The sequence below is a fragment of the Cavenderia fasciculata genome, assembly GCF_000203815.1.
Source record: "Cavenderia fasciculata unplaced genomic scaffold Scf_Dfasci-G-b-285a01.f1-5, whole genome shotgun sequence".
Lineage (NCBI taxonomy): Eukaryota > Evosea > Eumycetozoa > Acytosteliales > Cavenderiaceae > Cavenderia > Cavenderia fasciculata.
In genome coordinates, this window is record NW_004457708.1 from 1,053,721 (window position 1) to 1,078,611 (window position 24,891).

The following is a 24,891-nucleotide window of genomic DNA, read 5'->3' on the forward strand; positions in this document are numbered from 1 at the left end:
AATCTTTTTTTTTTGACTACGAAACACCGAGTGCTCCCTCTATCGATTAAAAAAATCATTTATTATATACAGTCATTGCATCTTTCTACTTTTTTTGTACATATATTTATTTTAAAAAAGACATAAAGATAAGATGGGTAATGCAAAGTGGAGTGATCTTGAAACATCAGAACTTATATCAACAATCGATAAAATTAAAAGTATGTAAAGAATGAAATGAATATATATATATATATATATATATATTATGATTATTACTCTTTAGTTGGCTAACTACTTATTCATTGATTCATTCATTTGGGTTGTATATTTATTAGAGGATAACCCTGATAAATTATTAACACAGCCTCAAATAGCAGCAGAGATCAAAAAGTATGAACTCTTTGCTAGATTTACAGAGCCTCAAGTGTTGAATAAAATAAGCAATACATATAGATTAGGAGTACCTGACCCAGATACAGTCTCACGTTTACAAAAGAAACAAAAGTACAGTGGTGTGTATGCAGATTCTCAAATGCCTCCCATGTCTCCCAATTCAGCAACAAGCATTCAACAGACAGACGATCTAGATCCAATCATTTCTCGTCATTCAAATTATCAACATTTTGCTACAATTAATCGTAACTCTAATATTAGTAAATCATTACAACAAACAGATATATCTACTCCATCATCTGCTACTCACACTCCAACCCCTGTTTCTACTACTACTGCGACTGCTAGTACTCCTACTCGTAATAATGTTACGACTACACCTATAAAACCATCACCCTTTGTGAATCCATATGAATCAATTAAATCACCAACACCATCAGAGGTTCCAATTATGACCAATACACCAACATTTTCAACACAAACACCAGCACCAGTACCAACTACATCACCAACTGTATCATCTAATCATATTGCAATGCCAGATAAAGATGATACTATAGACTCTTTGAACCCCAATAATAATAATAGCATGTTTATTTCATTTTATGGTCAAGGTAATGAAACTCTGACCATATATCTTCCACTTTGTATGGGTGAGACATTCAAACACACCATCACATCGAGTGGTGATATCATTGTACAGGTGTTTAGATCTGACTTTTGTTGCGATTTTACCAAAACCAAAAGATTGCCCCATCCAATGGCTGGAACATATCGAGCCTACTTTAAAAGACCATTGGATGATGGAATTCCAGTTTTGGCAACAAACAAAGCGTACAGAGAAATGTATCTTCAAGAAATGTGTGGATTTACTTTTAAAAGAGAGATTAAAGAAATATCTGAAGAAGTAGAACTATAAACAGAAAAATGTCTTCAGATTGTATATATTAACAAACAAATAAATTAATCAACTCCTCCAATTATAATGACCAATACGTCTCCACCACCATTATCCTCAACACCAATATCAACCACATCACCACTTTAAAATCGGATCATATTGCAATGCCAGATAAAGAAGATACTATAGATACCTTTAGTTACAATAATAATAATAACAACTATAATAGAAAGTTTATTTCATTTTATGGTCAACGATAATGAACTTTGAAGATAAATCTTCCACTTTGTATGGGTGAGACATTCAAAATATTAAAATTGTCTAAAAACGTTTATGAATCGAAACTCTCCATTGTAGGTAAAAATCCATAATATTGGTTGACAGCTTCAACAATTTCATAGAAATCTTCCCTCTTATTAATTGAGGATGCTAAAAGTGAGAGTAGGCTTCCATCATTTACATAATGTTTTTCGATCGATTCTCTTGACATTATTTTGTTTGACAAAATGTATTTGTAGATATCAGGATGAGTGAGACGAATGGCTCCTTTTGTGCATCCTTCTGTTCGATGTTTGTGGAGGAATGTAACAGTCTCCAAGTCAAATCTAATGGCAGCATTGTCCATAGCCTTGGTCGTGCACCCTTCACTACGATTAAAATGTAAAAACTAATGGATGATGGATGATTAGAGTTGGTAAATTAATTTAAATAAACAGTCACGATACATACTTTTGTAACTTCGATGTTTTTGGCATTATCCATTGCATCGGTTGTGCATCCTTCACTTCTATTTTCATGAATAAACTAAAAGTCAAGTTTAAAAGGTCAAGTTAATAATAAATTATAAATTTCGATCAGTCAATACTTACCTTTACAATATCCAATTTATCAAAAGTAGCAGCCAAGTTTAATGTATTTCTAGACCACAAAACATTAGATTTTGGGTATTTCTTGTGGAAATATTGAATGACATCCAAACGACCGTATATTATGGCATATTCCATACCTCTAGAAGTACATTCTTGGCCAAGATATTCTATAATCTCCAAACTACAATCCTTCTCAATGGCAGAATCTACTGCTTGTGGTGGACATTCTTTAATGCCTAAAAGAATAAACTATATAAATGGAATGAATTTTGTCAGCATCAGGACTTTCAAGAATGTGGTATAGATTATATTTTCTTACCTTTATCAGTTCAAAGTTACCACTATTACATGCATTGATGACAGCTTGTTGGTAACAACCTTCATTTCGATTAAAGTGAATATACTTAACAAAATCCAAATCACCTTTTAAACATGCATTATCCATTGCCAAGGATGTACATCTTTTTCCATTTTTTTCAAGGAATTGGAATATTTCGAGGGTCTTGGCATTATCCATAGCATTTGTTGTGCACCCTTTATTACGACTTTCTAACCATTTAACGATTTGAAAATGTCCTTGTTGTGATGCCAAATCCATCGCTTGCTTTGTAACCCCCTCTTTTCTATTATAATTTAACCATTCCATCACATTTAAATGGCCATTCAATGCTGCCCCATCCATAGCATTAGTTGTACATCCTTCTGTTCGATTAAAATGTAAATACTATTTAAATTGAATATTTAATTAAGTTAATATTATTAAAAAATGGTTTTCTAAAATAAATATACATACTTTGACAATATCCAAGCGTCCAAACATGGCAGCAGAATCCAGTGCCTTTGATGTGCATCCTTCATTACGATTTTGATCAAGATACTTTACAATATCTAAATGGTCAAACTTTGCCGCATTGTCCAAGGCTTGAGTGGTACACTTTAAACCTTTGATTGAGCATAATAGTTTTACCATTGAAAAGTGTCCTCGTTCAGATGCATCATCAATGCTATGACCATACTTTCCATTCAAAACGATATTTGGATATCTTTTTAAAAGAAATTCCATTATATCAGTGTGTCCTTGAATAGCAACATTGTAAAATAATTCTTGATGAACACTCTCGTATTGATCTTGAGGGTCATAATCTGGTGACCATTCCAATAGATGTTGGAGTGTTGACAATGTTGCATTTCGATGTGCACAATATCTACTAATAACATACCATCTTCTTTTCGATAAAACATCATCTCTAGGTGGTAGATAATGTTTGATAAAGTTCCATGGCATTGCACAGCGAGATATCATTTCAAGATGAGGTAGTTTGATTATATCTGTACCTGAATAAGATACACCATCAATATTGTTTAACTCTTTTACATATCCAAATATCATACTTCTAATGAATGGTGACCCAATTAAACTTTTAAATCTTAATGTCATCGTTGTTGAAGATGATAGTTGTACTTTGTTGTTTTGTTGATGGGTCTTTTTATTTAAATCCTGTTGTTGATACTCTTCACCTCCCAACTGATCATTATCTCTTTTTTGTTGTTGTAGTAGTTGTTGTCGTTCAAATAGTTGTTCTAGAGTGACACCAAAGTATCTAGCAATCGATGGTATACAATGATTGATACCATGTAATCTAAACTCATCGATCGATGTTGATTCAAATGATCCACATACTTTACATTTGATGTTAACTGTTAGATCCATCTTTATTTTTATTCTATTCTATTTATCAAAAACAAAGGAAAGTAAAGTGAATGAAATAATTTTGTGCAATGTAAGTGAGATGGTTTGACCTAAAAATATAGATCTTGCAAATTTTTTGTTTTTGTTTTTTATGATCACAAAAATAATTGCCTTTTTTTCGATGGTTTCAGAGGTCCGATCAAATTCCATAATATTTGTTGATGAGATCAATCATTTCATAGTAATCGTCCGAGTCTTCATCTTTGAATTGCATTTGTTTGATACGTCCCTGTTTAATAGATTCCATGGATATTAGTTTGTTGGATATAATGTATTCGCGGATATCGTGAAACCTGGAATCCCATATGATATCCTCGTGGCATCCTTCTGTGCGGTGTTGTTGTAGAAATTCAACGCTGTCCCAATCATCCCCTAATGCAGCATGACACATAGCCATTGATGTACATCCTTCAGTACGATTAAAATGTAACCACTAAAAAAAATGATAACAAGTTGGTACTTTTTTTCTTTTTGAATTAGCTTTTCATTCTATACTCGTTTCATACATACCTTTATCATTTCAACAGTTTGACCATTCATTGTTGCAAAATCCATAGCATCAGTTGTGCACCCTTCTGTTCGATTAAAATGTAGAAACTAAAAAAATGATGGAAAAAAAATGTAAGTTCATTACTGGATTCTCTCGGACAAAGGTACCTACCTTAACAATCTCAATATGTCCGTTACAAGCTGCTTCATCCATAGCCTTGGTTGTGCATCCCTCAGTTCTGTTTTCATGAAGAAACTAACACAAAAAGAAGATTAATAATAATTATTCAAAAAAGAGAGACGCATTTAAAATTTCTTACTTTTACTATATCCAAATGACCATATTCAGATGCCATATTTAATACATCTCTATTCCACAAAACATTAGATTTTGAGTATTTCTTGTGGAAATATTGGATGACGTCTAAGCGAGCATTTTTTATGGCACATTCCAAACCTTTTAAAGTACATGGTTTGTCGAGGTATGATATCATATCCAAACTAAAATTCTTTTGTATTGCAGAGTCTACTGCAGTAGATGGGCATTCTACATTCAAATTGGCGAGTATATACTAGAGAAGTTGGGGGTTAGTTTGTGTTTATATTGTATATTTAAAAACTATTTATCATAAACATTCTACATACCTTTACCAATTCAAAGTTACCACTATTACATGCATTGATGACAGCTTGTTGGGTACATCCTTCAGTTCGATTGTTGCAAAGGAACTTTACAAAATTCATATCACCTCTCAAACATGCATTGTCCATTGCTTTGGAGTACACATTTTGCCATGTTTCCCAAGGAATTGGAATATTTTGAGGGTCTTTGTTCTATCCATAGCATGTGATGTGCATCCCTCGCGACGATATTTATGCAACCACTGGACTATATCAAAATATCCGTTCATAGATGCATTGTTCATTGCCATTTCTGAGCATCCTTCACTACGATTGTGATGCAACCATTGGACTATATCAAAATGGCCGTTCTTTGATGCATTGTCCATTGCCCGTTCTGTGCATTTTCCATTGCCCGTTCTATTGTGATGCAACCATAATACAACATCATAATGACCATTCTCTGCAGATTTATCCATGGCATTAGTTGAACATCCTTCTGTACGATGAAACTCTAAATACTAAAAATAAAAAAGGAAATAATTAATGAATTCTATCTAATGCAAGTTCCATTCAACATGTATGTACATATACTTACTCTAACAACATCCAAATGTCCATTCTCTGCAGCTTTATCCATGGCTTTGTGGGTGCACCCTTCAGTACGATTCTGATCGAGATACATTACAACATCTAAATGTCCATTCTCTGCAGCTTTATCCATAGCATCAGTGTTACACTTTACTCCTTTCATCTGCGATAATAGTTGAACTGTTGATAATTGTCCCCATTCTGATGCAACCGTTATTGCATTACGATTTCCATTTGTTTTAATATTTGGATATATTTTCAAAAGGTATTTCAATATATCTGTGTGTCCTTGAGAGGATATATCGTAAAATAAATTTTGATGAACACTCTCGTATTGATCTTGTGGATCGTAATCTGGAGACCATTCCAATAGTTGTTGTAGTGTTGACAATGTCGCATTTCGATGTGAACAATATCGACTAATCACATTCCATCTTCTCTTTAATAACACTTCTTCTAGAGGTGGTAGATAATGTTTGATAAACTCCCATGGCATACCATACAGAGATATCATTCCAAGGCGAGGTAGATCGATAATCTCTATACCTGAAAGTGATTTATAATTTCCATCAATCTTCTTGTTGTTTAACTCTTTTACATGTTTAAATATCGTTTGTCTAATAAATTGTGACCCAATTAAACTTTTAAATCTAACGGTCATTGTTGTTAAAGTGAAAGGTGAAGTTAAACTTGATGTCAAGGTTGAAGTTAAAGTTGTATTGGGTGATTGTGAATTTATTGTATTGAATGTTGTAACAATATTAGGAAGGGGAGGAGGAGTAGGAAGAGGAAGAGGATGATGGTTGTTGTTATTATTATGATCTATCTTTCTCTTTTTTAATATATCTTGTTGTTGTTGTTGATCTTCCATATATCTTTGATATTGCATTTGTTGGTGTAGTGTTGGCATTAGATAAGATAGATTATCTAATTCATGAACACCAAAGTATCTAGCAATCGATGGTATACAATGATTGATACCATGTAATCTAAACTCATCGATTGATGTTGATTCCTCTGACCCACATACTTTACATTTGATGTTAAATGTTAGATCCATCATACAATACAAAGTAAATCAACAAAAAGTAATCATTCAATAATCGATAATAATAATAATTTCGAAGAAGTCTGCAAAGGTGTGTCGTGTTTTGTAATTTATTATTATTTTTTTATTCACTCACCCTATTTTCTATTATGGACATACAATTATATAGAGCAATATTTAGATCAAAGTATCTAAAAGAAAAGATATACTACGAGTTGCAAGAGAAATGGGTCAATCATGAAGAAAGACCTTACAGGCTATTTAGATTAAAGTACAGCGATTGGGTCGACCCCTTTGACATGATATCATGCGGCTACACAGATTTACTCTTGTACAAGATGAAACAAGTAAAGTCTCTACAAGACGAGTTATACTTTGGTCCTAAATGTATTGAACTAATCTGTGAAAAGGTTACAAATTATAATCAATTTATGTTTATTTATAAATTAAAAAGTAAAAGAAGATAGAGAGGATAGAGAAGAAGAGCATTAATAAGTTATTAATTCAAATCTTTCAGAAAACAAATTTGTATTACCTAGTTTAATAGAGAAAGCATGTCAAGGAGGGAATATAGAAATTATAAAGACGTTGGTAGAACAAACAGAACCTGTACGATTATCAAGAGAAAGATGTTATAATGGAGCAGCACGTGGAGGACATTTAAAAGTATTTGAATACTTGTTTGACGAAAAGAATATAGCAATTACAAGTGCATCTGAATTGTATAGTACCAATTTGGTTGACTTGATTCATGCAACGTCTATTCATGGGAATGCAACCTACTACAATTGGATAGCAACTCATTTACCAGAGATTAAAGATTACTTTAGTCATTTGGAGAGTCCAGATGCTCTATTCAAGATTGGTGATATTGGTCTATTGCAACATTACATCAAGACCGTCCCACTCAACAAATACTATTACGGTAGTACCAACTCTTACACCTATATCTTGGAGCATCCCGTAGAAAAGCATTATGAACTATTCAAAATATTCTTTGGTAAAGAGATGTGTCCCAACTTTAGATACAGAGATACATTTGAATTGTTGGAATCACGTGTCAGAAAATTACATCCAACCATCACGCAAGAACAATACCATCGTGTATTGTCGAGTAGATGTTGTTTCCTTAGCAACCGTCATCTTCAAGAATCTTTGGTACCTTTTGAATTGTCTCTTTCAACCAAAGACAATAGACAAGAAATCATCCAAGATCTCTATCAATTCACAAGACAATTTCACCACCTTTCATGTTCAAACTTTTTTAAATATTTAACAAAACATGATATTACCTTGGTAGATTTAACTCATACTCAATGTATGTAAAAAACAAAAGTTCAAGTTAATCTCTCTCTCTTTGTTTCTAACATTTTTTTTATTTTCTTTAGTAATATTTCAAGAAATTTGTTTTAGAAATGAAAATATTGATGAAGTAATTGAAATTGTTGAATATATACTATCAAAAGTTCCAAATCTAAAATTAGTAAATTCACAATATCGAGGACCAATTAAAACATCATGTAAAGCAATGTATGAATACATGTTGACTCATTTTCCAAACTTTGTGGTTTGCGATTTAGATCCAAAGTTTTATGACGAATTGACAGTGGAAGATGTTGGTACTATGAATCTTCGAGATTCATCCAAACCATTCTTTTATTTTATCACTAAGGAAAACATACCACTCATCGAAGCATTTTCTAAAAAAGGAGGTCAAGTTCTTTCAAGATTCACTCTTCAATCAAAATGCAAGGTTCTAAAGACATTGGCGCAAATGCAATTCTTTAAATTAAGTAATTTAATAGAACCTCGATTCAAACCAGTTCCAACTCTCACATTCTTTATCACACCCGAGACTCTAATGCTTTTTGAAAGTAAATTCCAAAAAGCCGATCTCCAAACACTTCAATCAAAGGCATTGTCAAAAGGCAATTTGTCAGTGTACAAATTCATCACTGAAAAGCAAAAAGATCTCAGATACGATTCTGAATTACCAATCAAACATAATCGTATCAATATCTTAAATCACATGCAAGAATGTCAACCTAAAAAATTTGACTTTAAAAAGGTATTGGATCAAATTATAAGTCATGGATCAGTTGAATTGTTAAAATACTATCAAGAAAAGAAACCAAAAGAAACAAAATTATTCCTTGACCGTTTGGATATTTCAACAAAAATCATTCCTCTTTTAGCTCCATCCTCGAGAGAAATGGTTTTATATCTTTTGGATTATGGATTCGATTTTGATTCAAAATCTCTTTTACGTATGTCAACTATTAAAAGTGATAAATTTTATTTAGAAACTGTTAAAATGATTCAAGAAAAAGAAATGGAAAATATAAAAGAGAAAGAAGATGAAGAAGAAGAAGAAGAAGAAAAGGAAGAAGAAATTGATAAAAAGAAAAGAAAAAAATCTATACCAGTTTCTACAAAAAGAATAGTAAAAAAAAAGAAATAAAATAATACTGGTATATAACTTTTTATTTATTATTTATTATTTAATTTTACATAAGTTTAAATTTAGCTTCTAAAGTTTGAGTTGCATTACCACTAATTCTTTTTGTTGTTGATAAGAAATCGATAATGATTCTTGCTTCTTCAGTTGTGAAATAGGGTTGAATCATTTTCTCTAATAAATAGGTTAGCAGTTCATCTTCATTGGACAATGATTGATAGAATTGTCTTATTCTATCAAAAAACATTTCACGTTTAACAATGATATTGGTAAGATTTTGTTGAAGAGTGTAGACATTTTTACAAAGTTTGGCAACTCCATTGATATTGAGTTGTTTGATGTGGACCAATCGATTGATTAATAATTTACCAATCAATTTGGCAATACCACCAAACAAGAATTGACATTTATCACTTGATAAATAAGTTGACATTGATTCTTCATTTGTTGATAAATCCTTATTCAATTCCACAATAAATGTATCTGGATCTGTTCTTTCTTCATCACAAATATATGATCCCTAAAAAAAAAAAAATTAATATAAATACTTTTTGTTTTGTTTTTTACTTCTTTTGTTTATATACCTTTTTAAAACCTTCTAAAAAGTAAAAACAATGAATTCTGTATTCAATTCTTAAACCAATAAGACAACGTTTAGCTAAATCTCTAAGATCTTGAATGATAAAATCGATTGAACGTAGAGAATCCAATACTTCTGGTGAAAGTTTTTGTAAAACTGGTGGTTGTTTTGATTTGGCAGGAGTCTTTCCTTTTTGAGCTGGTGTTGATGGTTGAGAGGAATCATTATCTTTTGTTGGTGCCATGGTTGGAGTGGCTGTACTATTGATTTGTGGCCAGAATAAATTTGATACTCTATCAGCCAACCATTCCAAACTGTAATTGAGATTGGCCAACATTGTCAATTTTTCAAGATCCAACAATAGTTGACTCTTTTGAACTGGTCTTTCTTGATTGGTGAAAAGATCAGACTCTAGTCTATATTCATTATCTTCTTCTCTTGTATTTTGGAACTTTGGAATCTCTTGTCTCTTATTATCGTATTGGTTTTGTAAATATTTAAAGAGTTCTGGATGATTCATTAATGCTCCAGTAAGTGTTGGTTCCAATTCCTGTGTAAATTTGGTCAAACATTTTTCTTTATATCGTAATAATGATGTTTGTATAATAGCTCCAAATTCTTCAACATAATGACTCATTGCTACAATATCTGAATGTAATTCTGTTATAAATTGATAAATTTGTAATGTACTCTAAAATAAATAAAAAATAAAAAATTAATAAATCTAATTTAATAGAAATATTCTATTATCTATTATTCTTATTTTCTTTTTCTTATTTACATTTAAAATTGGTTTTGTATCACGTAATTTAAAAGCCAATTTAAATCTTTCCAAAGGTTTAAATGCATCTGGACCTTCAATTGCAGCTGTTACACGTTCCTTGTAATCATTTTTAATATGTTGTAAGAAATTACGATGAACAAAATCATCAATATATAATCTAAGTAATCCTTTTGGTGATCCATCATCTTTTGAAAGTCCTAATTCTTGTCTTGGTCTAAAAAAAAAATAAAAAATTAGAAAAAGTATAAGAATTATAACTTTTTTTTTTTATATATCTTACTTTTTACCAGTCATGATTGAATCAATTTGATCAGTAAATTTAACAATCATTGGATAGATTGGAGTTACATTGTATTGAGAAGCTTTAAATATACTAACTGCATTTGTAATACCAGTACTATTATTTAATCCACCACCTGATCCAACACCAATTGTTGGTGATGAAAGTGGACTTGTACTACCATTCCATGATTCTGTTACAATTGAATTTGAAAAACTAAATAACTTTTAAAAAAAACAAAAGTATAAATACAAAAATATATTTCTTTTTCTTTTTCTTTTTCTTCTTTCTTTTTTGCTTACTCTAACTGAAGAAGTTTTTGATTGATCTAAAAGAGTTGAATTGGTTCTTAATAATAAACTTGAAGTATCATGAAGATGAATACGTAACATTTCACGAATTTCTTTTTGCATAATTTCCCAAACCAAACCAACACTATAGAGTTCATCAGAATTGGAAGAATCCTGACCAGAGCTGTTTAACGAGTCGGCAGAGATTTCCAAAGAACCATGGAATTGATGACGTCTTTTGTTTTCTTGTCTCTTTTTAATTGATTCATTGACAATGATGGACAAGGTCATATGATTCTTAAATACCATCATAATCTTGCTGAAAATGGCTTTCAAGAGATCGACCAATGGTATAGTACTATCGGTTTTGTGGATATGATCACCAAGTAAAAGATTAAATGTATGGTCTTGAAGTTGATCGGCTCCATTACTATTTGTCAATAGTCCACCCTCGCCAGGTACTCTTGGTATCGCACGACCCTCTGATTGATATTTAAGTGTGACAGTATTGGAGCATGTATTGACAATATTTCTCAATTCAATTGAAATCTTTCCAAGTATTAAACCTACTGCCGGTTCCAAATAATCCAATACACTTAATGATTCTACCAATAAATTCATAAATAATTTACCATTTGTTTCTGGATTTAAATTTAAATCTTCAATTGACTTTGAAAAAAATAAAATAAAAAATAAATATTAATATTTTTTGTTGATAATTAAATCTTTTTTTTTTCTTTTCATATTTTACATTTGATTGTTTTGAAATTAATTCAAGTTCTAATGGTTGTTCATCATCTTCTTTGGGTGAAGATATATTTTTGTTATTTTGATGATTATTCTTTTGAGTTGTTTGATTTGTTTTAAATTGTGGTGTTGGTAATGGTGAATTACTAATAATAAAAAAGAAAATATTAATATTAATATTTTCTATTTCTTTTTCTTTTTTTTTCTTATTTTCTTATTTTCCTTACATTGATAAAGCTTTTTTAAGATTTGATTTAAAATCAAATAGATCATCTTCATCATCTTCATCATTTTTAATAGATTTTAAATAGACATGATCATTTAATTTATCGACAATGAGATCATTAAATTCTTCCTTTTTCTCTGACAATGATTGTCTTAGATCCATCAATGCATTAACATTGACCAAATCCTTTTCATTTAATGCATTTAATGAATTTACTACCAAATTGGATGCATGTACAAAATGATTTCCTTTTACATATCCTTCTAATAAATCTGGTACTTTTTTTAATTCTTCCCTATAAAAAAATCAAAGGTATTAATATCATCATTTATATCATGACGAATAAACTAATTAATCATACATTTTTTCTAAAATTTGAATCATATAATAATATTCAAGATTTCTTCTCCATAGTCTATCGATATTTGAATTATTGAAATAAATTAATTTGTTAATTTCTTCAACCTCTTTACTCATTGTTATAGCATTGGAATGCGAATCTCCCATATATTGTAATATTCTTGAATAATTATGAATCGATTTGTTAAATCCTTGAAAGTATACTAAAAAGTAGGTAGGTTGAAAATGAAATAAGAGTCTTTTAGTTTTTCTATAGATATTGTTTTGTTTCTTTTTGTTTCTTTTCGTTTACCATCAACAATATCATCAGTATGATCATTTAATTCATCTAACCATCCTTCAATTTGATTTAATTGTTCTGTACGATGATGTGATCTCATGAAATCGAGAGCAGTCTTTCTTGCCTCGAAACTTGGTGCTTGATACATATCTGGTATCTTGTTTAATGTATTCATAATCTTTGCTTCGTGAATGGGTGCATGTTCATTTCTACTCGATAGTGTTGGTGATAGTTGAGGTAACCCAATACTACTCTTCATACTGTCGCTACCTCTATCACTACCTCCTCCTCCTCCTCCTCTAGGCATACCATCACTTCCTACTCTTGAAAAGCCGTCGCTTCCCCCTCTTGATAGACCTTCACTGCCTCTAGGTAATAAGCTTTCAAATCGTGGTGTTCCATCGCTACCTCTACTGTATCTGTTGTTGGTTGGTGTAGATGGTGTTGATGTAGATGTTTGGTGTGGTGGAGACTGTCCTGGTATGATTCGATTAAATGATACTCCATCACTTGATCCTCCTACACTACTACCTCCACCTCCTCGAGGCATTCCTAAACTACTTTTAAAATCCATCTCTCTCTCTAAATATAAAAGAAAGATAGATATATACTAATACTAATACAAATAAAATAGATAGATAATTAATGAATGAATGAAAACGACGACATCCTCCACAGATTTACGGTGTTAAAAAAAAAAATCCGTGTACAATATTAAATTTTTAATCAAACATGTTCATCATTTATCAAGTTTTAATCAAAAGTATAATATATACAATAATTTGAAGTATAAATTATATAATATAATTATATATAATATCATAATACTATTCGGATTATTTAGTTTTCAAAGTGAGAGAATACCGTAATTGTTTTTTTGTTGGTGATGGATGAAAAAGGAAATTGTTTTTTAGTTTTTAGTTTTTTTTTTTTTTTAATTAAAAATAAAAATAATAATAATATTAATATTAATAATTAAATCTTTTCCGTATTGAAAAGACAGTTTCCAATGAAACTATAGTTCTTCTCTTTCTTGGGTTGTTAAATTTAATTTAAATTTTAATATTATTTATTTTTTTAATATTTTGATTTTGTTATAAGAGTTGTCAGAGAGACAGTAGATTGAACAACAAGGTGGATAGAGAAAAAAAGAGTAGAAAGGTTGCAGTTTATAGTAAAATAATAATATTTAAAGATAATAATTAAATCATTCATAATTAATACCAAAAGGATAATAATAATAATAATAATAATAATTTGAAAAATGGTTAAAATAGTTAATGGTAATATTATAAGAGAATCTTCAGTTTTGACTTCAAAGTCGTGTCGTAGAAGACACTCTATCTCTGACATTTTAGATTCTCGATTTGAAACAATCCAAAATTTAAATAATAATAATTATAACAATCCAAAACATCATGTAAGCCAACATGAAAATGTCAAACACGATGAATTAATGCATCGTGGTGGAGGAGGAGGAGGAGGTAGTGTAGATGACCTTCATCACCATTTCAACAACCACAACCACAACCAACACCAACACCAAAAGAATAGTAATAGTCAAGAGATTATTCATCACCAACAACACCAACAACACCAATTGTTGCAACAGTCTAAAAAGGGGTTACCGCATTCGACACGTCTCCGTGACGGAAGCATTGCTCCACCCTGTTCTCCAGCAGTCCAACAAAACTCGTATGATGATGTTGATAACAACAACCATCATGACAATGATCATGCATTGAGTATATTGGATAAAGCTAATACTTATGGAGAGACAGTCCGATATTTCTTGTTGGGTAACATTACTCGTCGTATCAGTCGATACTACAAATACATCGACAGTCGCATGGACCCGATGAAACAACGTGCCATCATATTTGGTATACCCATTCCAGTCGGGTTACTATTCCTCTCCATGTTGATTGCACTAGTCACTGGTGGTATTGAAATACTTTTAGTAGATATTCTATTAATCTATATGGGTACACAATTCAACCGATTGAATTCAAACCAACAACAATACCAACAACAACAACCAGACTTAAACCTTCAACAAACCAATGGATACCATCACCTACACCACAACGTTGCCAATCATCCAATAGGCGGTCACAATAGTCATGCTTGCAATCAATTTGGACACCAATACCATTTAGCTACCAATCCAACCTTTAGACCATTACATTATAACATTCAATCTGCTCGTCGTAATTCTACTTCTGTTGTATGTATCTCTCACTCTCAAAGAGATTCATCATTCTATCTCTATCTCTTCTTACTAACATATAATCTATTTCTACAAAAAATATAAAGATAAGTAGAAGAAGAGGATCCCTAACTACACTGTCTGATTTAAATCATCATAAATATTGAAAATAAACTATGAAAGAACTTGTGCTTGTGAGAGGTAAACGTTTGATAGATTTTTATTTAAAATTATGTATAAAATTTTGGGTGCGTATGATATTCCCGAAAATGATCAAGCAATGAAGATACTAGCTCCTATGACTTCATCTGATTCATCTATCATTAATGCTTTATATCATTCGATTATTTGTCTATCTATTCATAGGAATAACAAGTACAATCATGTTGTTATCAAGAAGAGTATTACGTAGTTCAGTTTCATTTATTAGAGGTTATTCTAGTACTACTACAGGTAGTACTAGTAATAACACTACTTCTTCAAATAATAGTTATCAATCATCATCTACTCAATCATCATCAGAATCTAAACAACAAACACATTTTGGTTTCAAAACTATCAATGCAGAGGAAAAAGAGACAATGGTAAAGAGTGTATTTGATGCAGTTGCTTCAAAGTATGATGTTATGAACGATGCAATGAGTTTGGGTATTCATAGATTGTGGAAGGATGAATTCATGAATACTTTAAATCCAGTACCTGGTTCTCATTTATTAGATGTTGCTGGTGGTACAGGTAAAGAAGAAGAAAAGATAAAAGAACAAAGTAAAAGATGATCTTTACTGACTTACTTTATTATCTATTTTTAGGTGATATATCATTTAGATTCATAGACAAGATTAAATCAAACCCATATTATCTACCAAACCCACATCCTGGACAATTAAGTAGTACAGCTTCACTGTCATCATCTGCCATTGTATATGATATCAATCAAGCAATGTTGGATGAAGGTCAAAAGAGAGCTATTCAAAATGGTTATACTAAAACTTCAGGTAACTAACAAAGATAACATAACAAAGATAACAAAAGGCATAAATATAAGCAAAAGACATTATACTTACTTGCTTACTTATTTGTTTTGTTTAGACCCATCAATTGATTTCATTCAAGGAAATAGCGAACAATTACCATTTGAAGATGAATCATTTAATTGTTATACTATATCATTTGGTATTAGAAATTGTACAAATATCGATGTCGTGTTAAAGGAAGCATATAGAGTATTGAAAAAGGGTGGTAGATTCATGTGTCTTGAATTTAGTCAGATTCCAAACCCAGCACTGCGATTTGCCTATGACCAATATTCATTCAACGTCATTCCAATCCTCGGTCAAATGATTGCCGGTGATCGCGAAAGTTACCAATACCTAGTCGAAAGTATTCGTAAATTCCCAACTCAAGATAACTTTGCCGGTATGATTCGTCAAGCTGGTTTCAAACAAGTTACCTACAAAAACCTTTCCTTTGGTATTTGTGCAATTCATTCTGGTTGGAAACTCTAAAAGAAAAAGAAGAAAAGTAAATATAATTTAATAGTATTATACATTTATTTATTTATTATTTGTTATTTGTTATTTTTTTTATGAGCAAGTTGGATTGTATTGTGAATATTTAATGTAGAAGGTTTAGAACCTATTAATTTTAATTGTACAAGAGTAGATGGGATATTAGTGTAGGTTAAATCCTTGTCAAACGATGAACCAATGGTTAGATACTTTAAACTAGGTGGTAGAGATGAATCTTCAATGGTCGATGCAAACGCAGTTCCAAGGATTAGAGTCTCTAATTGGGAATCTTTAGCAAAAGTTGTAGAGGTGATTGGATGATCATAAGTATCTCCAACATCCAAATAGACAAGTGACAGTGGTAGAATAGTAGAGTCTAATGAATGGTTAAACAAATGTCCAAAAGTAAGATGTTGTAAACCAAATGGTAAAAGATTTTTTGAAATAGGTTGGTTGAACCATGTTCCAAAAGATAGTTGTTTTAGGTCAAATGGAAGAACTTCTATTTTACTATCGAATCTAGACCCAAACTTTAACACTTGCAGCGCGTTGGGAAGCACGTCTACCGTAATTGATTTGTTGAAAAAGTATCCAAACGACAGATAGGTCAGAGTTGGAGGAAACAAACCTTGACCAAGTGGTCTGTTAAAGTCATAGGGCATCTCGAGGTATTCAAGATTGGGTGGAAAGTCACCAGGTACAAATTGATCACTATAACATATAGAGTTTTGACAGAACGTCAATTTGGTGATATTCGACGCTTGATTTAACTCTGCACTGCTAAACGAGACCCTTGGTAATTTGTAACGGAGGTTGAGCGTGGTCAGAGACAGCGGGTAGAATTTGGGTGTTGGCATTTTATCATTACACTGTAGCAGCGTCAATTCCTTGACTAATGGTGGGATGACACAATCTTTGTACGAAAAGAAACTAGTGTTGAGGCGAAGATAAATGGTCGACGCTGGAATTACAAGTTCGTTGCATTGAGAATCCAACGAGAATCTAAAAGTGGTGATGGTCGATGGATAGTCTTGTTGTTTGGTATTGATCAACACATTGCCTTTAATGGACAGTTCTTCTATATCTTGTGGGAATACGAGTGGTTCTAACTGCTCGAGTTGGGCAACCGACAAGATATCGATATCATTTCGAATGACGATTGATCGTAGACGAGGACCCATATCCTCTTGCTCTGAATAACGAGACAGTACCTTTAAAAAGTAAGAGTACCGACTGCGATGTACCGTAATCTCTCTGTAGCAATTGAGTAATGCCAACAGAGGTTTAAAGTCTGGGTCAAAATAGGCATGATCCAATTCTATCAATCTTTTCTTTCTCGTTCCTTTACATGTATCATACAATGATAGTGTATCATCGGAATCTAATAATCTATATATCTTTGCTATTACTACATATGATAATTTATTTATCATTTCTCGAAAAGTATAAAGAGACTATCTTATCTATCTTTTGAATCTAACTAAAACAATTGCGAACCATCAGATCATCTAGATCTCTTTTCGTGGTTCGTGGCCCCAAGATCTTTTTTTTTTTGATACAAATTAAATTAATTTATTTATTAATTATTGTTTTGATTTAGTTGGGATGTCTAAATTGAGCCAAATGATCTTCATTCTTTCTATAACAGGATCCCCAATATTTACATTTTGGTTTACTTGATGATCTAGTCTTGGGTGGTTCAAAGTCTGAATCAAAATCATCATCGTCGTCATCTTGATCTTTAGGTGGAACATAATCTTCATCTGATCCTTCGTCTTCTAGATAATCATCTTCATCAATGAAATCATCGTCATAGTCGTATTCATCTTCATCTTTCTTTTTCTTTTTGACTTGTTTTTTGGCTGGTGCTTTGGTGGTTGATTTTCTCTTTTTATCTTCCTTTTTCTCTTCCTTTGCTGCCAACTCGTTCTCTTCATCTTGTAACTTTCTAGCAAATTCTTCATCATCATCAAAATTATATTTCTTTTTTCCAATTGTTCCAAGTGAAATATTATTATTCTTCTTTTCATTATTTTTCTTTTCATTATCATTATTTTTCTTGTTGTCACTACTACTACTATCAGTCTTGTTTGATTTACTATTATTATTATTGTTACTTGTTGTATTATTATTTGAGTTGATATTTTTAATAGTTTCAACAATTAAAGCATATTTTCTATTAGAGAAACTAATGACATCACCATCGGCCAATTGTGCAGGAGTATCAAATGGTACGGTTGAATAATCGTCTGATCCATTTTCCTTGATGTATAAATGGTTGATACCCAACTTTACAATTTCGATAATAGTTCGAGCACCAACAATCTTTGCAGTAATGAGTGCTTGTCTTCTACTAATAGCTAGATCCATAATTCCTAAAACAGTTCTACCCAATTCTGTTTCTACTCCATCATATAATGGAATCTTTGTACCATCTTCTTTAATTAAATTTGCTACTATTAATTTATCACCACCATCATTACTACTATGACTATTGTTTGAAGTTGTAGTTGTAGTAGTCGTTGATGTAGTTGATGGAGATGAAGTTTGTTGTTGACTATTACTTTTTGTTGATTTTGATTCTAATTTAATAGTTGATTGTTCTTCTTCTTGATTTTCATCTACATGATCGTCTTCATCTTCTTCATCGTCATCGTCATGTGAAGGAGGTAACCAATCGATCAAAGAATTATCCATACTCTTTAAACTATCATTAATCTGTTTTAAAACATTTGAACTGAGGAATGTTTCTAAAATTGGGTTTGGTGTTTCCAATATTTCAATTGGTATAACTCCCATTGATTCAGATTGTATAGTTTCAATCTATAGATTAAAAATAAATTAATTAATTAAATTGATCTATTTTATATTTGTTGCTTTTCTTCATTTTCATTTCTTACAATTGATTTCCAATTATGAGAATGTTTACCACCAATTACAAAAACAACACCTTTGACATCTTCAGCATCGATTTTAGTTGAAAAGATGGTACGGATGATTTCTTCAATGACAGGACGCCAGAATTGTTCGTGTGGCTTTTTGTCATCTTCGTCGTCTTCGGTGACTGTGAGTTGAGTGTTGAGCCACAAGACACCTTGTCTGGCGACGACCTTGAACCACTCACGCGCACTGTCTGTTGGTAGATCAACCTCTCTGAGGACACCTCTGACAGTGTCAATATCGTCGTCCTTTGTAATGACACCCTTGTACATCAGAGCAGCACGTACAAGGTTAATGACAGTCTTGCGTCCATCCAATTTCCATGAATTTGATTGTTGATCACAAAATGCATATCCACTTGCGCTAGATCGCTTTGCAATTGGATTCTGTCCTAAAAATACAACTTTACAATTGATTGGTGACCCAACTGCATTCAATGATGAAAATACATATCTATTATCTGGTAAATATTTTGAATTTCTATTCTTTCCTAAAAATTCATTTAATCCAAGCTAGAAAAGAAAAGAAATAATTATTAATTATTATTATTATTATTCTATTTCTTATTCTTATTCTATTTTACACATACAGTATCAGCACACTTTTCTCCACCTAATCCTTGTAACCAAGATTTTGATAAAACAGATTTAATGTCCAAGTTTTGTGGAGTCAATGAAGGTTTGGTTGGTTTATGATCATCCTTGTCCTTTGGTGGTGTAGATTTCTTTTTGGAAGAAGTATGATGATTATTATCATCAGAGTCATCAAATAATTCATCGTCATCGAAATTGTAAGTCTTTTTAACAGTAGCTTTTGATGATGATGATGATGATGATTTCTTATCACCACTAGTACTATCACCCTTCTTTTTAGAATTTGTTGCTGCAAACTTCTTTGGTCCTTTCTTTTTTAGTAGACCATTTTTTTGTTCTAAACAATAAACAATAAATGTTGGTTAGATTAATCTTTCTCTTATATGTTTTGATACGACATATACGTCAACAACTTACTATAAAGTAGATCTTTAATTTCAGCTTGATCTTTCTTTTCCAATTCTTCAAAACCTTCTAAATCTTCAATATCTTCTGCTCTTTTTGATGTCTTTCTTGCTCTACCTTGTGCCTATAGAAAGAAGAATAAGATGAAGATAGTTATACATATAAATATATATATGTTAGTAAAAGATATTCTTTTTCTTTTCTTTTTCTTTTTCCTTTCATTGTTTTTGCATACTCTAAAGAAACATTCAGAATGAAAGTAATCAGTTGCAACACCATCGTCATCGAATCTATTCGATGGATACATCTTTGCTATTCTAACCGTATCCTTTGGTATATTTGCTTTGCAATCGGTCGACTTGCAAGATGATCTTGCAGTCTTTGCATATTCTACTCTAAATGTTCTATCTGCCATTTAGATGTATATGTATGTATATTTGTCGTGTGTATATGCTTGTATAATATAATCTATTGAAATCTCTCTCTTTGTGTGAGCGTTGAACAACAATAAAACAAGCAGTGAAGCATGTTCAAAAATATCCAACGGTAAAAAAACAAATTCGAAGAAAAAAGGTACCTCCTCTGTGATAGGGTACCCTATCATTATGGATTAGTTAAAGCATTTTGATACATATGTATATCTACTATTTATTACTTTATTATTATATAAATTATATCATAAACTTACTTTTTATGAGAAAAAAAAATAATGGTACAAAATTTTATTATTATTATTATTGAATGCCATGCCATCCATCCATCACACTATTATCTATGAGCAGGAGGGATTTCCAACTCACCCCTTTGGTTAATCTGATAGAATGGAAGGATTAAAATGAAAAGGTTTCATATTTGTGGTGGCACCAATTAAAAAGGTTTGGATCAATGATTTTGATTCACTAAAATATCGGTGTTGATGAAATGCTAGTCGGTTTATATCTACTAATAAATATTGTACAGTGTCACTCGATAATAATGCATCAAATATATCTTGATTAAATTGGTTCTCTGAAATATTCAATATTTTGATCGATTTGTTTTGTTTGAATGCTTGATCCAAATCTTGACTTGGTTCCAAATAATTATCACTAATGTCTAGTGCAACGATTGATTGGTTGGTCAATATTAATTGACAAAATGATGGGATGAATTGTTTAACCAATGTACCATTGGTCAACATCAATGTTGTGATGGTTTGATTAAGAGATAGAGTCGAAAAGAATTGTGGTGAAATCATTTTCGGGAGCTTTGATAATCTAAGTAGTTCAATCGTACTATTTTCTTTCCAAATTGATGTAAATGGCAATGCAAATCTTTTATCATTCACTATTGGTTGGTCTTGATTACTGATGTTAGCTTGGTCTTTTCTTTTTCCTTTTCCTTTTTTTGTTTTTTTTGTTTCTTTTGGTCGACATTTCTTTCATGTGGATTATTCAACCATAGTCTTTTCAAAGTTGTATTGTTGGTGAGATTGGTGCATAGTTGATCCCAGTCTTCTAGAGTATCTTCAATATTTAGGTCTAAATAACATGCCTCACATCTAGCATATCGTAAATCGCTATTTTCCAAATAACAAGTCACTATACCAGTTTTAAGAGATTGAATATTAAAGTCAGAACTTGTCAAAAGAAAGTTAGATCTCTCAATTCAATAAAGTCATGTTGAATGTTGATTTGATGTGTTGGAATAGAGTTTGGTAGTCAAAATGAAAACGTCCACCTTCATCATCTTGGCCATTGCTAAACCCCACATTGAGATGGGTTGGCTTCAAGTCATCATTTTATGACAGTCCTCGATAAGGTATATATTATCGAAATATCCATTGCTTGAGATTGATACGACTGTATTGGGGTCGAGTGGTCCTGTAAAAGATACATTGCGAGGCCATTTTTGTCCTTCCCACACACGACTGTCAACGGTGATATCCAAGTTGACTTTAATCTTTGGAAACAAGTTGATAAACTGTGTGATGGCTTGCATCTCTTGTTGTTTCAAATTGTCTCCAACAATATATATAGATTTTAGGTGTGGTAGTAGAAGAGGTAATCTTGAAATATCAAACTCGATACTACAGTTTAGTGGTAGTTGTGAAGGTCCTCGAGAGATTCTTTATCGATCAATCTCCATTTAAGTGATTCTACTAGGTTGAGATCTTTTGATGATGAAAAGTAAGATTCTTTCAACGGACCAACAATCTTTAAACTTTTTGATGTTATTTGACGAGACACCTTCATCCACCATTTCGATACCAGTGCAATATTACTTATCTGTTTGAATGTATGATGTTTGTTGAATGTCTTTTTAAGTTGTTGATCATTAGATGTGATGTCATCTGAGATGTTATGTACATAGATCCATTACAATAAGAACGATGAGTGTTTTTGTTATTATGAACCAACAAGTCAATGATGATCGATTGAATGTATTGAGATAGTTGTACATGCGCACCACCTAAGCAACCAACATCACTTGTTTGATTATCTTTTGTAGTTGTTGTTGTTGTAGTTATAGTTGTACTGCTCATGATTTGTTTCTTATTATTAGAATAAAACAAAAAAATGATAAAGTAGAAGATCGAAAGACCACATAAAAATGCACAATCAATATATTATTTTTAAAAACACAGGAAACAAGAAAGACAACATTCAAAATGCACGGGACTGCCTCCGATCAAGGAGAACTATATGTTTTTTTGTTGCTTTACTTGCATTAATTGTGCATCCCTCGGTACGATTCAAGTGTAGAAACTATAATAATAAATGATAAAATTTTAATAAAATTAAATTTTAATATATCCATTCATTATATTCAGTGTTTGTTGTTTAAATGTTTTTACATCCCTCGATTACATCGAGGTGACCTGTCGATGATGCAATATCAATGGCTTTGGTGGTACATCCCTCACTACGATTAAAATGTAAAAACTAAAGAAGAAATAAATAGAGGAGTGAGTTAAAAGGATGGAATATATTTAATTTTTAATTTAAATAATGATATAGTTCAACATTATACATACTTTGACGACCTCAAGATTACCTCTAAAAGCTGCTTGGTCCATAGCTTTGGAAGTACATTCCTTCTGTACGATTAAAGTGTAAATACTAATGGAGAAAAGGAATAATAAATAAATAGATAAATAAATAAATTGGTTCCACATATAAATATATAAATATCCGGATTGGTGGATAAATAAATGCTTTGACAATATCTAATTTGTTCTTCTCGGCTGCATAATCAAATACACTTTGCATTGCATCAATGGTCCAAGACGATGCGAATTCTTTAAACATGTATTGAATAATATCTATTCGATCCAATTCTACTGCACAATCCAACCCTAAACCATCAGTCGTACATGTTTGCTCGAGTGACTTTATAACATTCAAACTACAATTTCTTAAGATGGCAAGGTCTACTGCATGGGCCACTGGTATTTCAGTTGTAATATTGTCTAGCATATTCTACACACGTGTGGTATAGATCAACAAATTGTATGATATTAATAACGACAAGTATATCGATTTGATCGTTGTGAATAGATATTATCATCATACCATTATCAATTCAGCATTACCAGATGAACATGCGAATACAATAGCTTGTTCGGAACATCCTTCAGAGCGATTTTCATCAAGGAATTTGACAATATCCAAGTCACCTTTTAACATGCATTATCCATCGCCTTTTAACATGCATTATCCATCGCTTTAGTTGTGCATGTTTTGCCAGATCTATGAAGGTATTTAACTATTTTGAGGGATTTTGCATGATCCATGGCCTTTGTTGGGCACCCTTCTGTCCTATTATGATTTAACCATTCAACAATTTCAAAATGTCCATTCATTGAAGCTGCATTCATTGCATATACTGTGCACCCTTCACTTCGATTATGATGTAAATACTATAGTAGAAAGTTAATAAAAATAAGAAAAAGTAAAAGTACTAGTGGTGAAATCGGTCTATATACATACTCTGACAATATCTAAATGTCCATTCTCGGCTGCTTTATCCATTGCTCTAGTACTGCACTTGGCTCCTTTAATCGATGATAATAATTGAACTGTTGATAAATATCCATGTTGTGAAGCAATATCAATAATTTCATCTTGTTGATTTGGTGTAACGGTGGTGGTGGTAATAGTGTTGATTTTAGAACCAATGTTGATATTTGGATATCTTTTTAAAAGAAATTCCAATATATCTCTATGTCCTTTAGATGCAACATTGTAAATTAAATATCGATGAACACTCTCGAATTGATCTTGAGGGTCATAATCTGGTGACCATTCCAATAGATGTTGGAGTGTTGACAATGTTGCATTTGGATGACAACAATATTTACTAATAATATACCATCTTCTTTTAACCAATACTTTATCTTTATCTGGTAGATAATGTTTGATAAAGTTCCATGGCATTGCACGGAGAGATATCATTTCAAGATGAGGTAGTTTGATTATATCTTTGCCACAACGTGATTCACTTCTATCCAATATTATTCAATTCTTTTACATAACCAAGTAGTTGAAGTTGTATTAGATGAAGAAACAAGAAGTACATTGTTATGATTTAAATTGTTATTATTAA

The 24,891-nt window shown here is 31.6% G+C and overlaps 11 protein-coding genes across 11 annotated transcripts; 4 read left to right on the top strand and 7 right to left on the bottom strand.

Moving 5' to 3' along the window:
• Positions 1–133: 133 nt before the first annotated feature.
• On the top strand, positions 134–1,294 carry DFA_04119 (uncharacterized protein; the record flags this gene model as incomplete). Its single annotated transcript, XM_004366471.1, has 2 exons — positions 134–200; positions 318–1,294. The coding sequence occupies 2 exons, from the start codon at positions 134–136 to the stop codon at positions 1,292–1,294; spliced, it is 1,044 nt and encodes a 347-aa protein (XP_004366528.1).
• A 313-nt stretch (positions 1,295–1,607) lies between these two features.
• DFA_04120 (uncharacterized protein) lies at positions 1,608–3,856 on the bottom strand (the record flags this gene model as incomplete). The annotated part of the gene is made up of 5 exons (XM_004366472.1): positions 1,608–1,943; positions 2,006–2,080; positions 2,146–2,394; positions 2,465–2,869; positions 2,939–3,856. 5 exons carry the CDS (start codon positions 3,854–3,856, stop codon positions 1,608–1,610), a joined length of 1,983 nt encoding a protein of 660 aa, XP_004366529.1.
• Positions 3,857–4,034: 178 nt separating this feature from the next.
• Positions 4,035–6,656, bottom strand: DFA_04121 (uncharacterized protein; the record flags this gene model as incomplete). Its single annotated transcript, XM_004366473.1, has 7 exons — positions 4,035–4,328; positions 4,406–4,492; positions 4,557–4,640; positions 4,705–4,956; positions 5,030–5,113; positions 5,143–5,526; positions 5,604–6,656. 7 exons carry the CDS (start codon positions 6,654–6,656, stop codon positions 4,035–4,037), a joined length of 2,238 nt encoding a protein of 745 aa, XP_004366530.1.
• A 137-nt stretch (positions 6,657–6,793) lies between these two features.
• Positions 6,794–9,088, top strand: DFA_04122 (uncharacterized protein; the record flags this gene model as incomplete). Its single annotated transcript, XM_004366474.1, has 4 exons — positions 6,794–6,831; positions 7,184–7,962; positions 8,033–8,911; positions 9,084–9,088. 4 exons carry the CDS (start codon positions 6,794–6,796, stop codon positions 9,086–9,088), a joined length of 1,701 nt encoding a protein of 566 aa, XP_004366531.1.
• Positions 9,089–9,151: 63 nt separating this feature from the next.
• On the bottom strand, positions 9,152–13,223 carry exoc4 (exocyst complex subunit 4; the record flags this gene model as incomplete). Its single annotated transcript, XM_004366475.1, has 9 exons — positions 9,152–9,622; positions 9,687–10,373; positions 10,464–10,680; positions 10,747–10,970; positions 11,049–11,705; positions 11,788–11,929; positions 12,011–12,304; positions 12,371–12,572; positions 12,662–13,223. 9 exons carry the CDS (start codon positions 13,221–13,223, stop codon positions 9,152–9,154), a joined length of 3,456 nt encoding a protein of 1,151 aa, XP_004366532.1.
• Positions 13,224–13,913: 690 nt separating this feature from the next.
• On the top strand, positions 13,914–15,025 carry DFA_04124 (uncharacterized protein; the record flags this gene model as incomplete). The annotated part of the gene is made up of 2 exons (XM_004366476.1): positions 13,914–14,876; positions 14,966–15,025. The coding sequence occupies 2 exons, from the start codon at positions 13,914–13,916 to the stop codon at positions 15,023–15,025; spliced, it is 1,023 nt and encodes a 340-aa protein (XP_004366533.1).
• Positions 15,026–15,241: 216 nt separating this feature from the next.
• coq5 (ubiE/COQ5 methyltransferase family protein) lies at positions 15,242–16,363 on the top strand (the record flags this gene model as incomplete). Its single annotated transcript, XM_004366477.1, has 3 exons — positions 15,242–15,623; positions 15,668–15,853; positions 15,948–16,363. The coding sequence occupies 3 exons, from the start codon at positions 15,242–15,244 to the stop codon at positions 16,361–16,363; spliced, it is 984 nt and encodes a 327-aa protein (XP_004366534.1).
• Positions 16,364–16,425: 62 nt separating this feature from the next.
• On the bottom strand, positions 16,426–20,719 carry DFA_04126 (SMAD/FHA domain-containing protein; the record flags this gene model as incomplete). Its single annotated transcript, XM_004366478.1, has 6 exons — positions 16,426–17,747; positions 18,031–19,189; positions 19,267–19,818; positions 19,896–20,236; positions 20,317–20,428; positions 20,540–20,719. The coding sequence occupies 6 exons, from the start codon at positions 20,717–20,719 to the stop codon at positions 16,426–16,428; spliced, it is 3,666 nt and encodes a 1,221-aa protein (XP_004366535.1).
• A 393-nt stretch (positions 20,720–21,112) lies between these two features.
• Positions 21,113–21,541, bottom strand: DFA_04127 (uncharacterized protein; the record flags this gene model as incomplete). The annotated part of the gene is made up of 1 exon (XM_004366479.1): positions 21,113–21,541. The coding sequence occupies one exon, from the start codon at positions 21,539–21,541 to the stop codon at positions 21,113–21,115; it is 429 nt and encodes a 142-aa protein (XP_004366536.1).
• Positions 21,542–21,630: 89 nt separating this feature from the next.
• On the bottom strand, positions 21,631–22,828 carry DFA_04128 (uncharacterized protein; the record flags this gene model as incomplete). Its single annotated transcript, XM_004366480.1, has 3 exons — positions 21,631–21,884; positions 22,092–22,372; positions 22,653–22,828. 3 exons carry the CDS (start codon positions 22,826–22,828, stop codon positions 21,631–21,633), a joined length of 711 nt encoding a protein of 236 aa, XP_004366537.1.
• Positions 22,829–23,013: 185 nt separating this feature from the next.
• DFA_04129 (uncharacterized protein) lies at positions 23,014–24,864 on the bottom strand (the record flags this gene model as incomplete). The annotated part of the gene is made up of 8 exons (XM_004366481.1): positions 23,014–23,051; positions 23,141–23,228; positions 23,321–23,383; positions 23,502–23,675; positions 23,859–23,962; positions 23,995–24,205; positions 24,276–24,789; positions 24,854–24,864. The coding sequence occupies 8 exons, from the start codon at positions 24,862–24,864 to the stop codon at positions 23,014–23,016; spliced, it is 1,203 nt and encodes a 400-aa protein (XP_004366538.1).
• Positions 24,865–24,891: the final 27 nt, after the last annotated feature.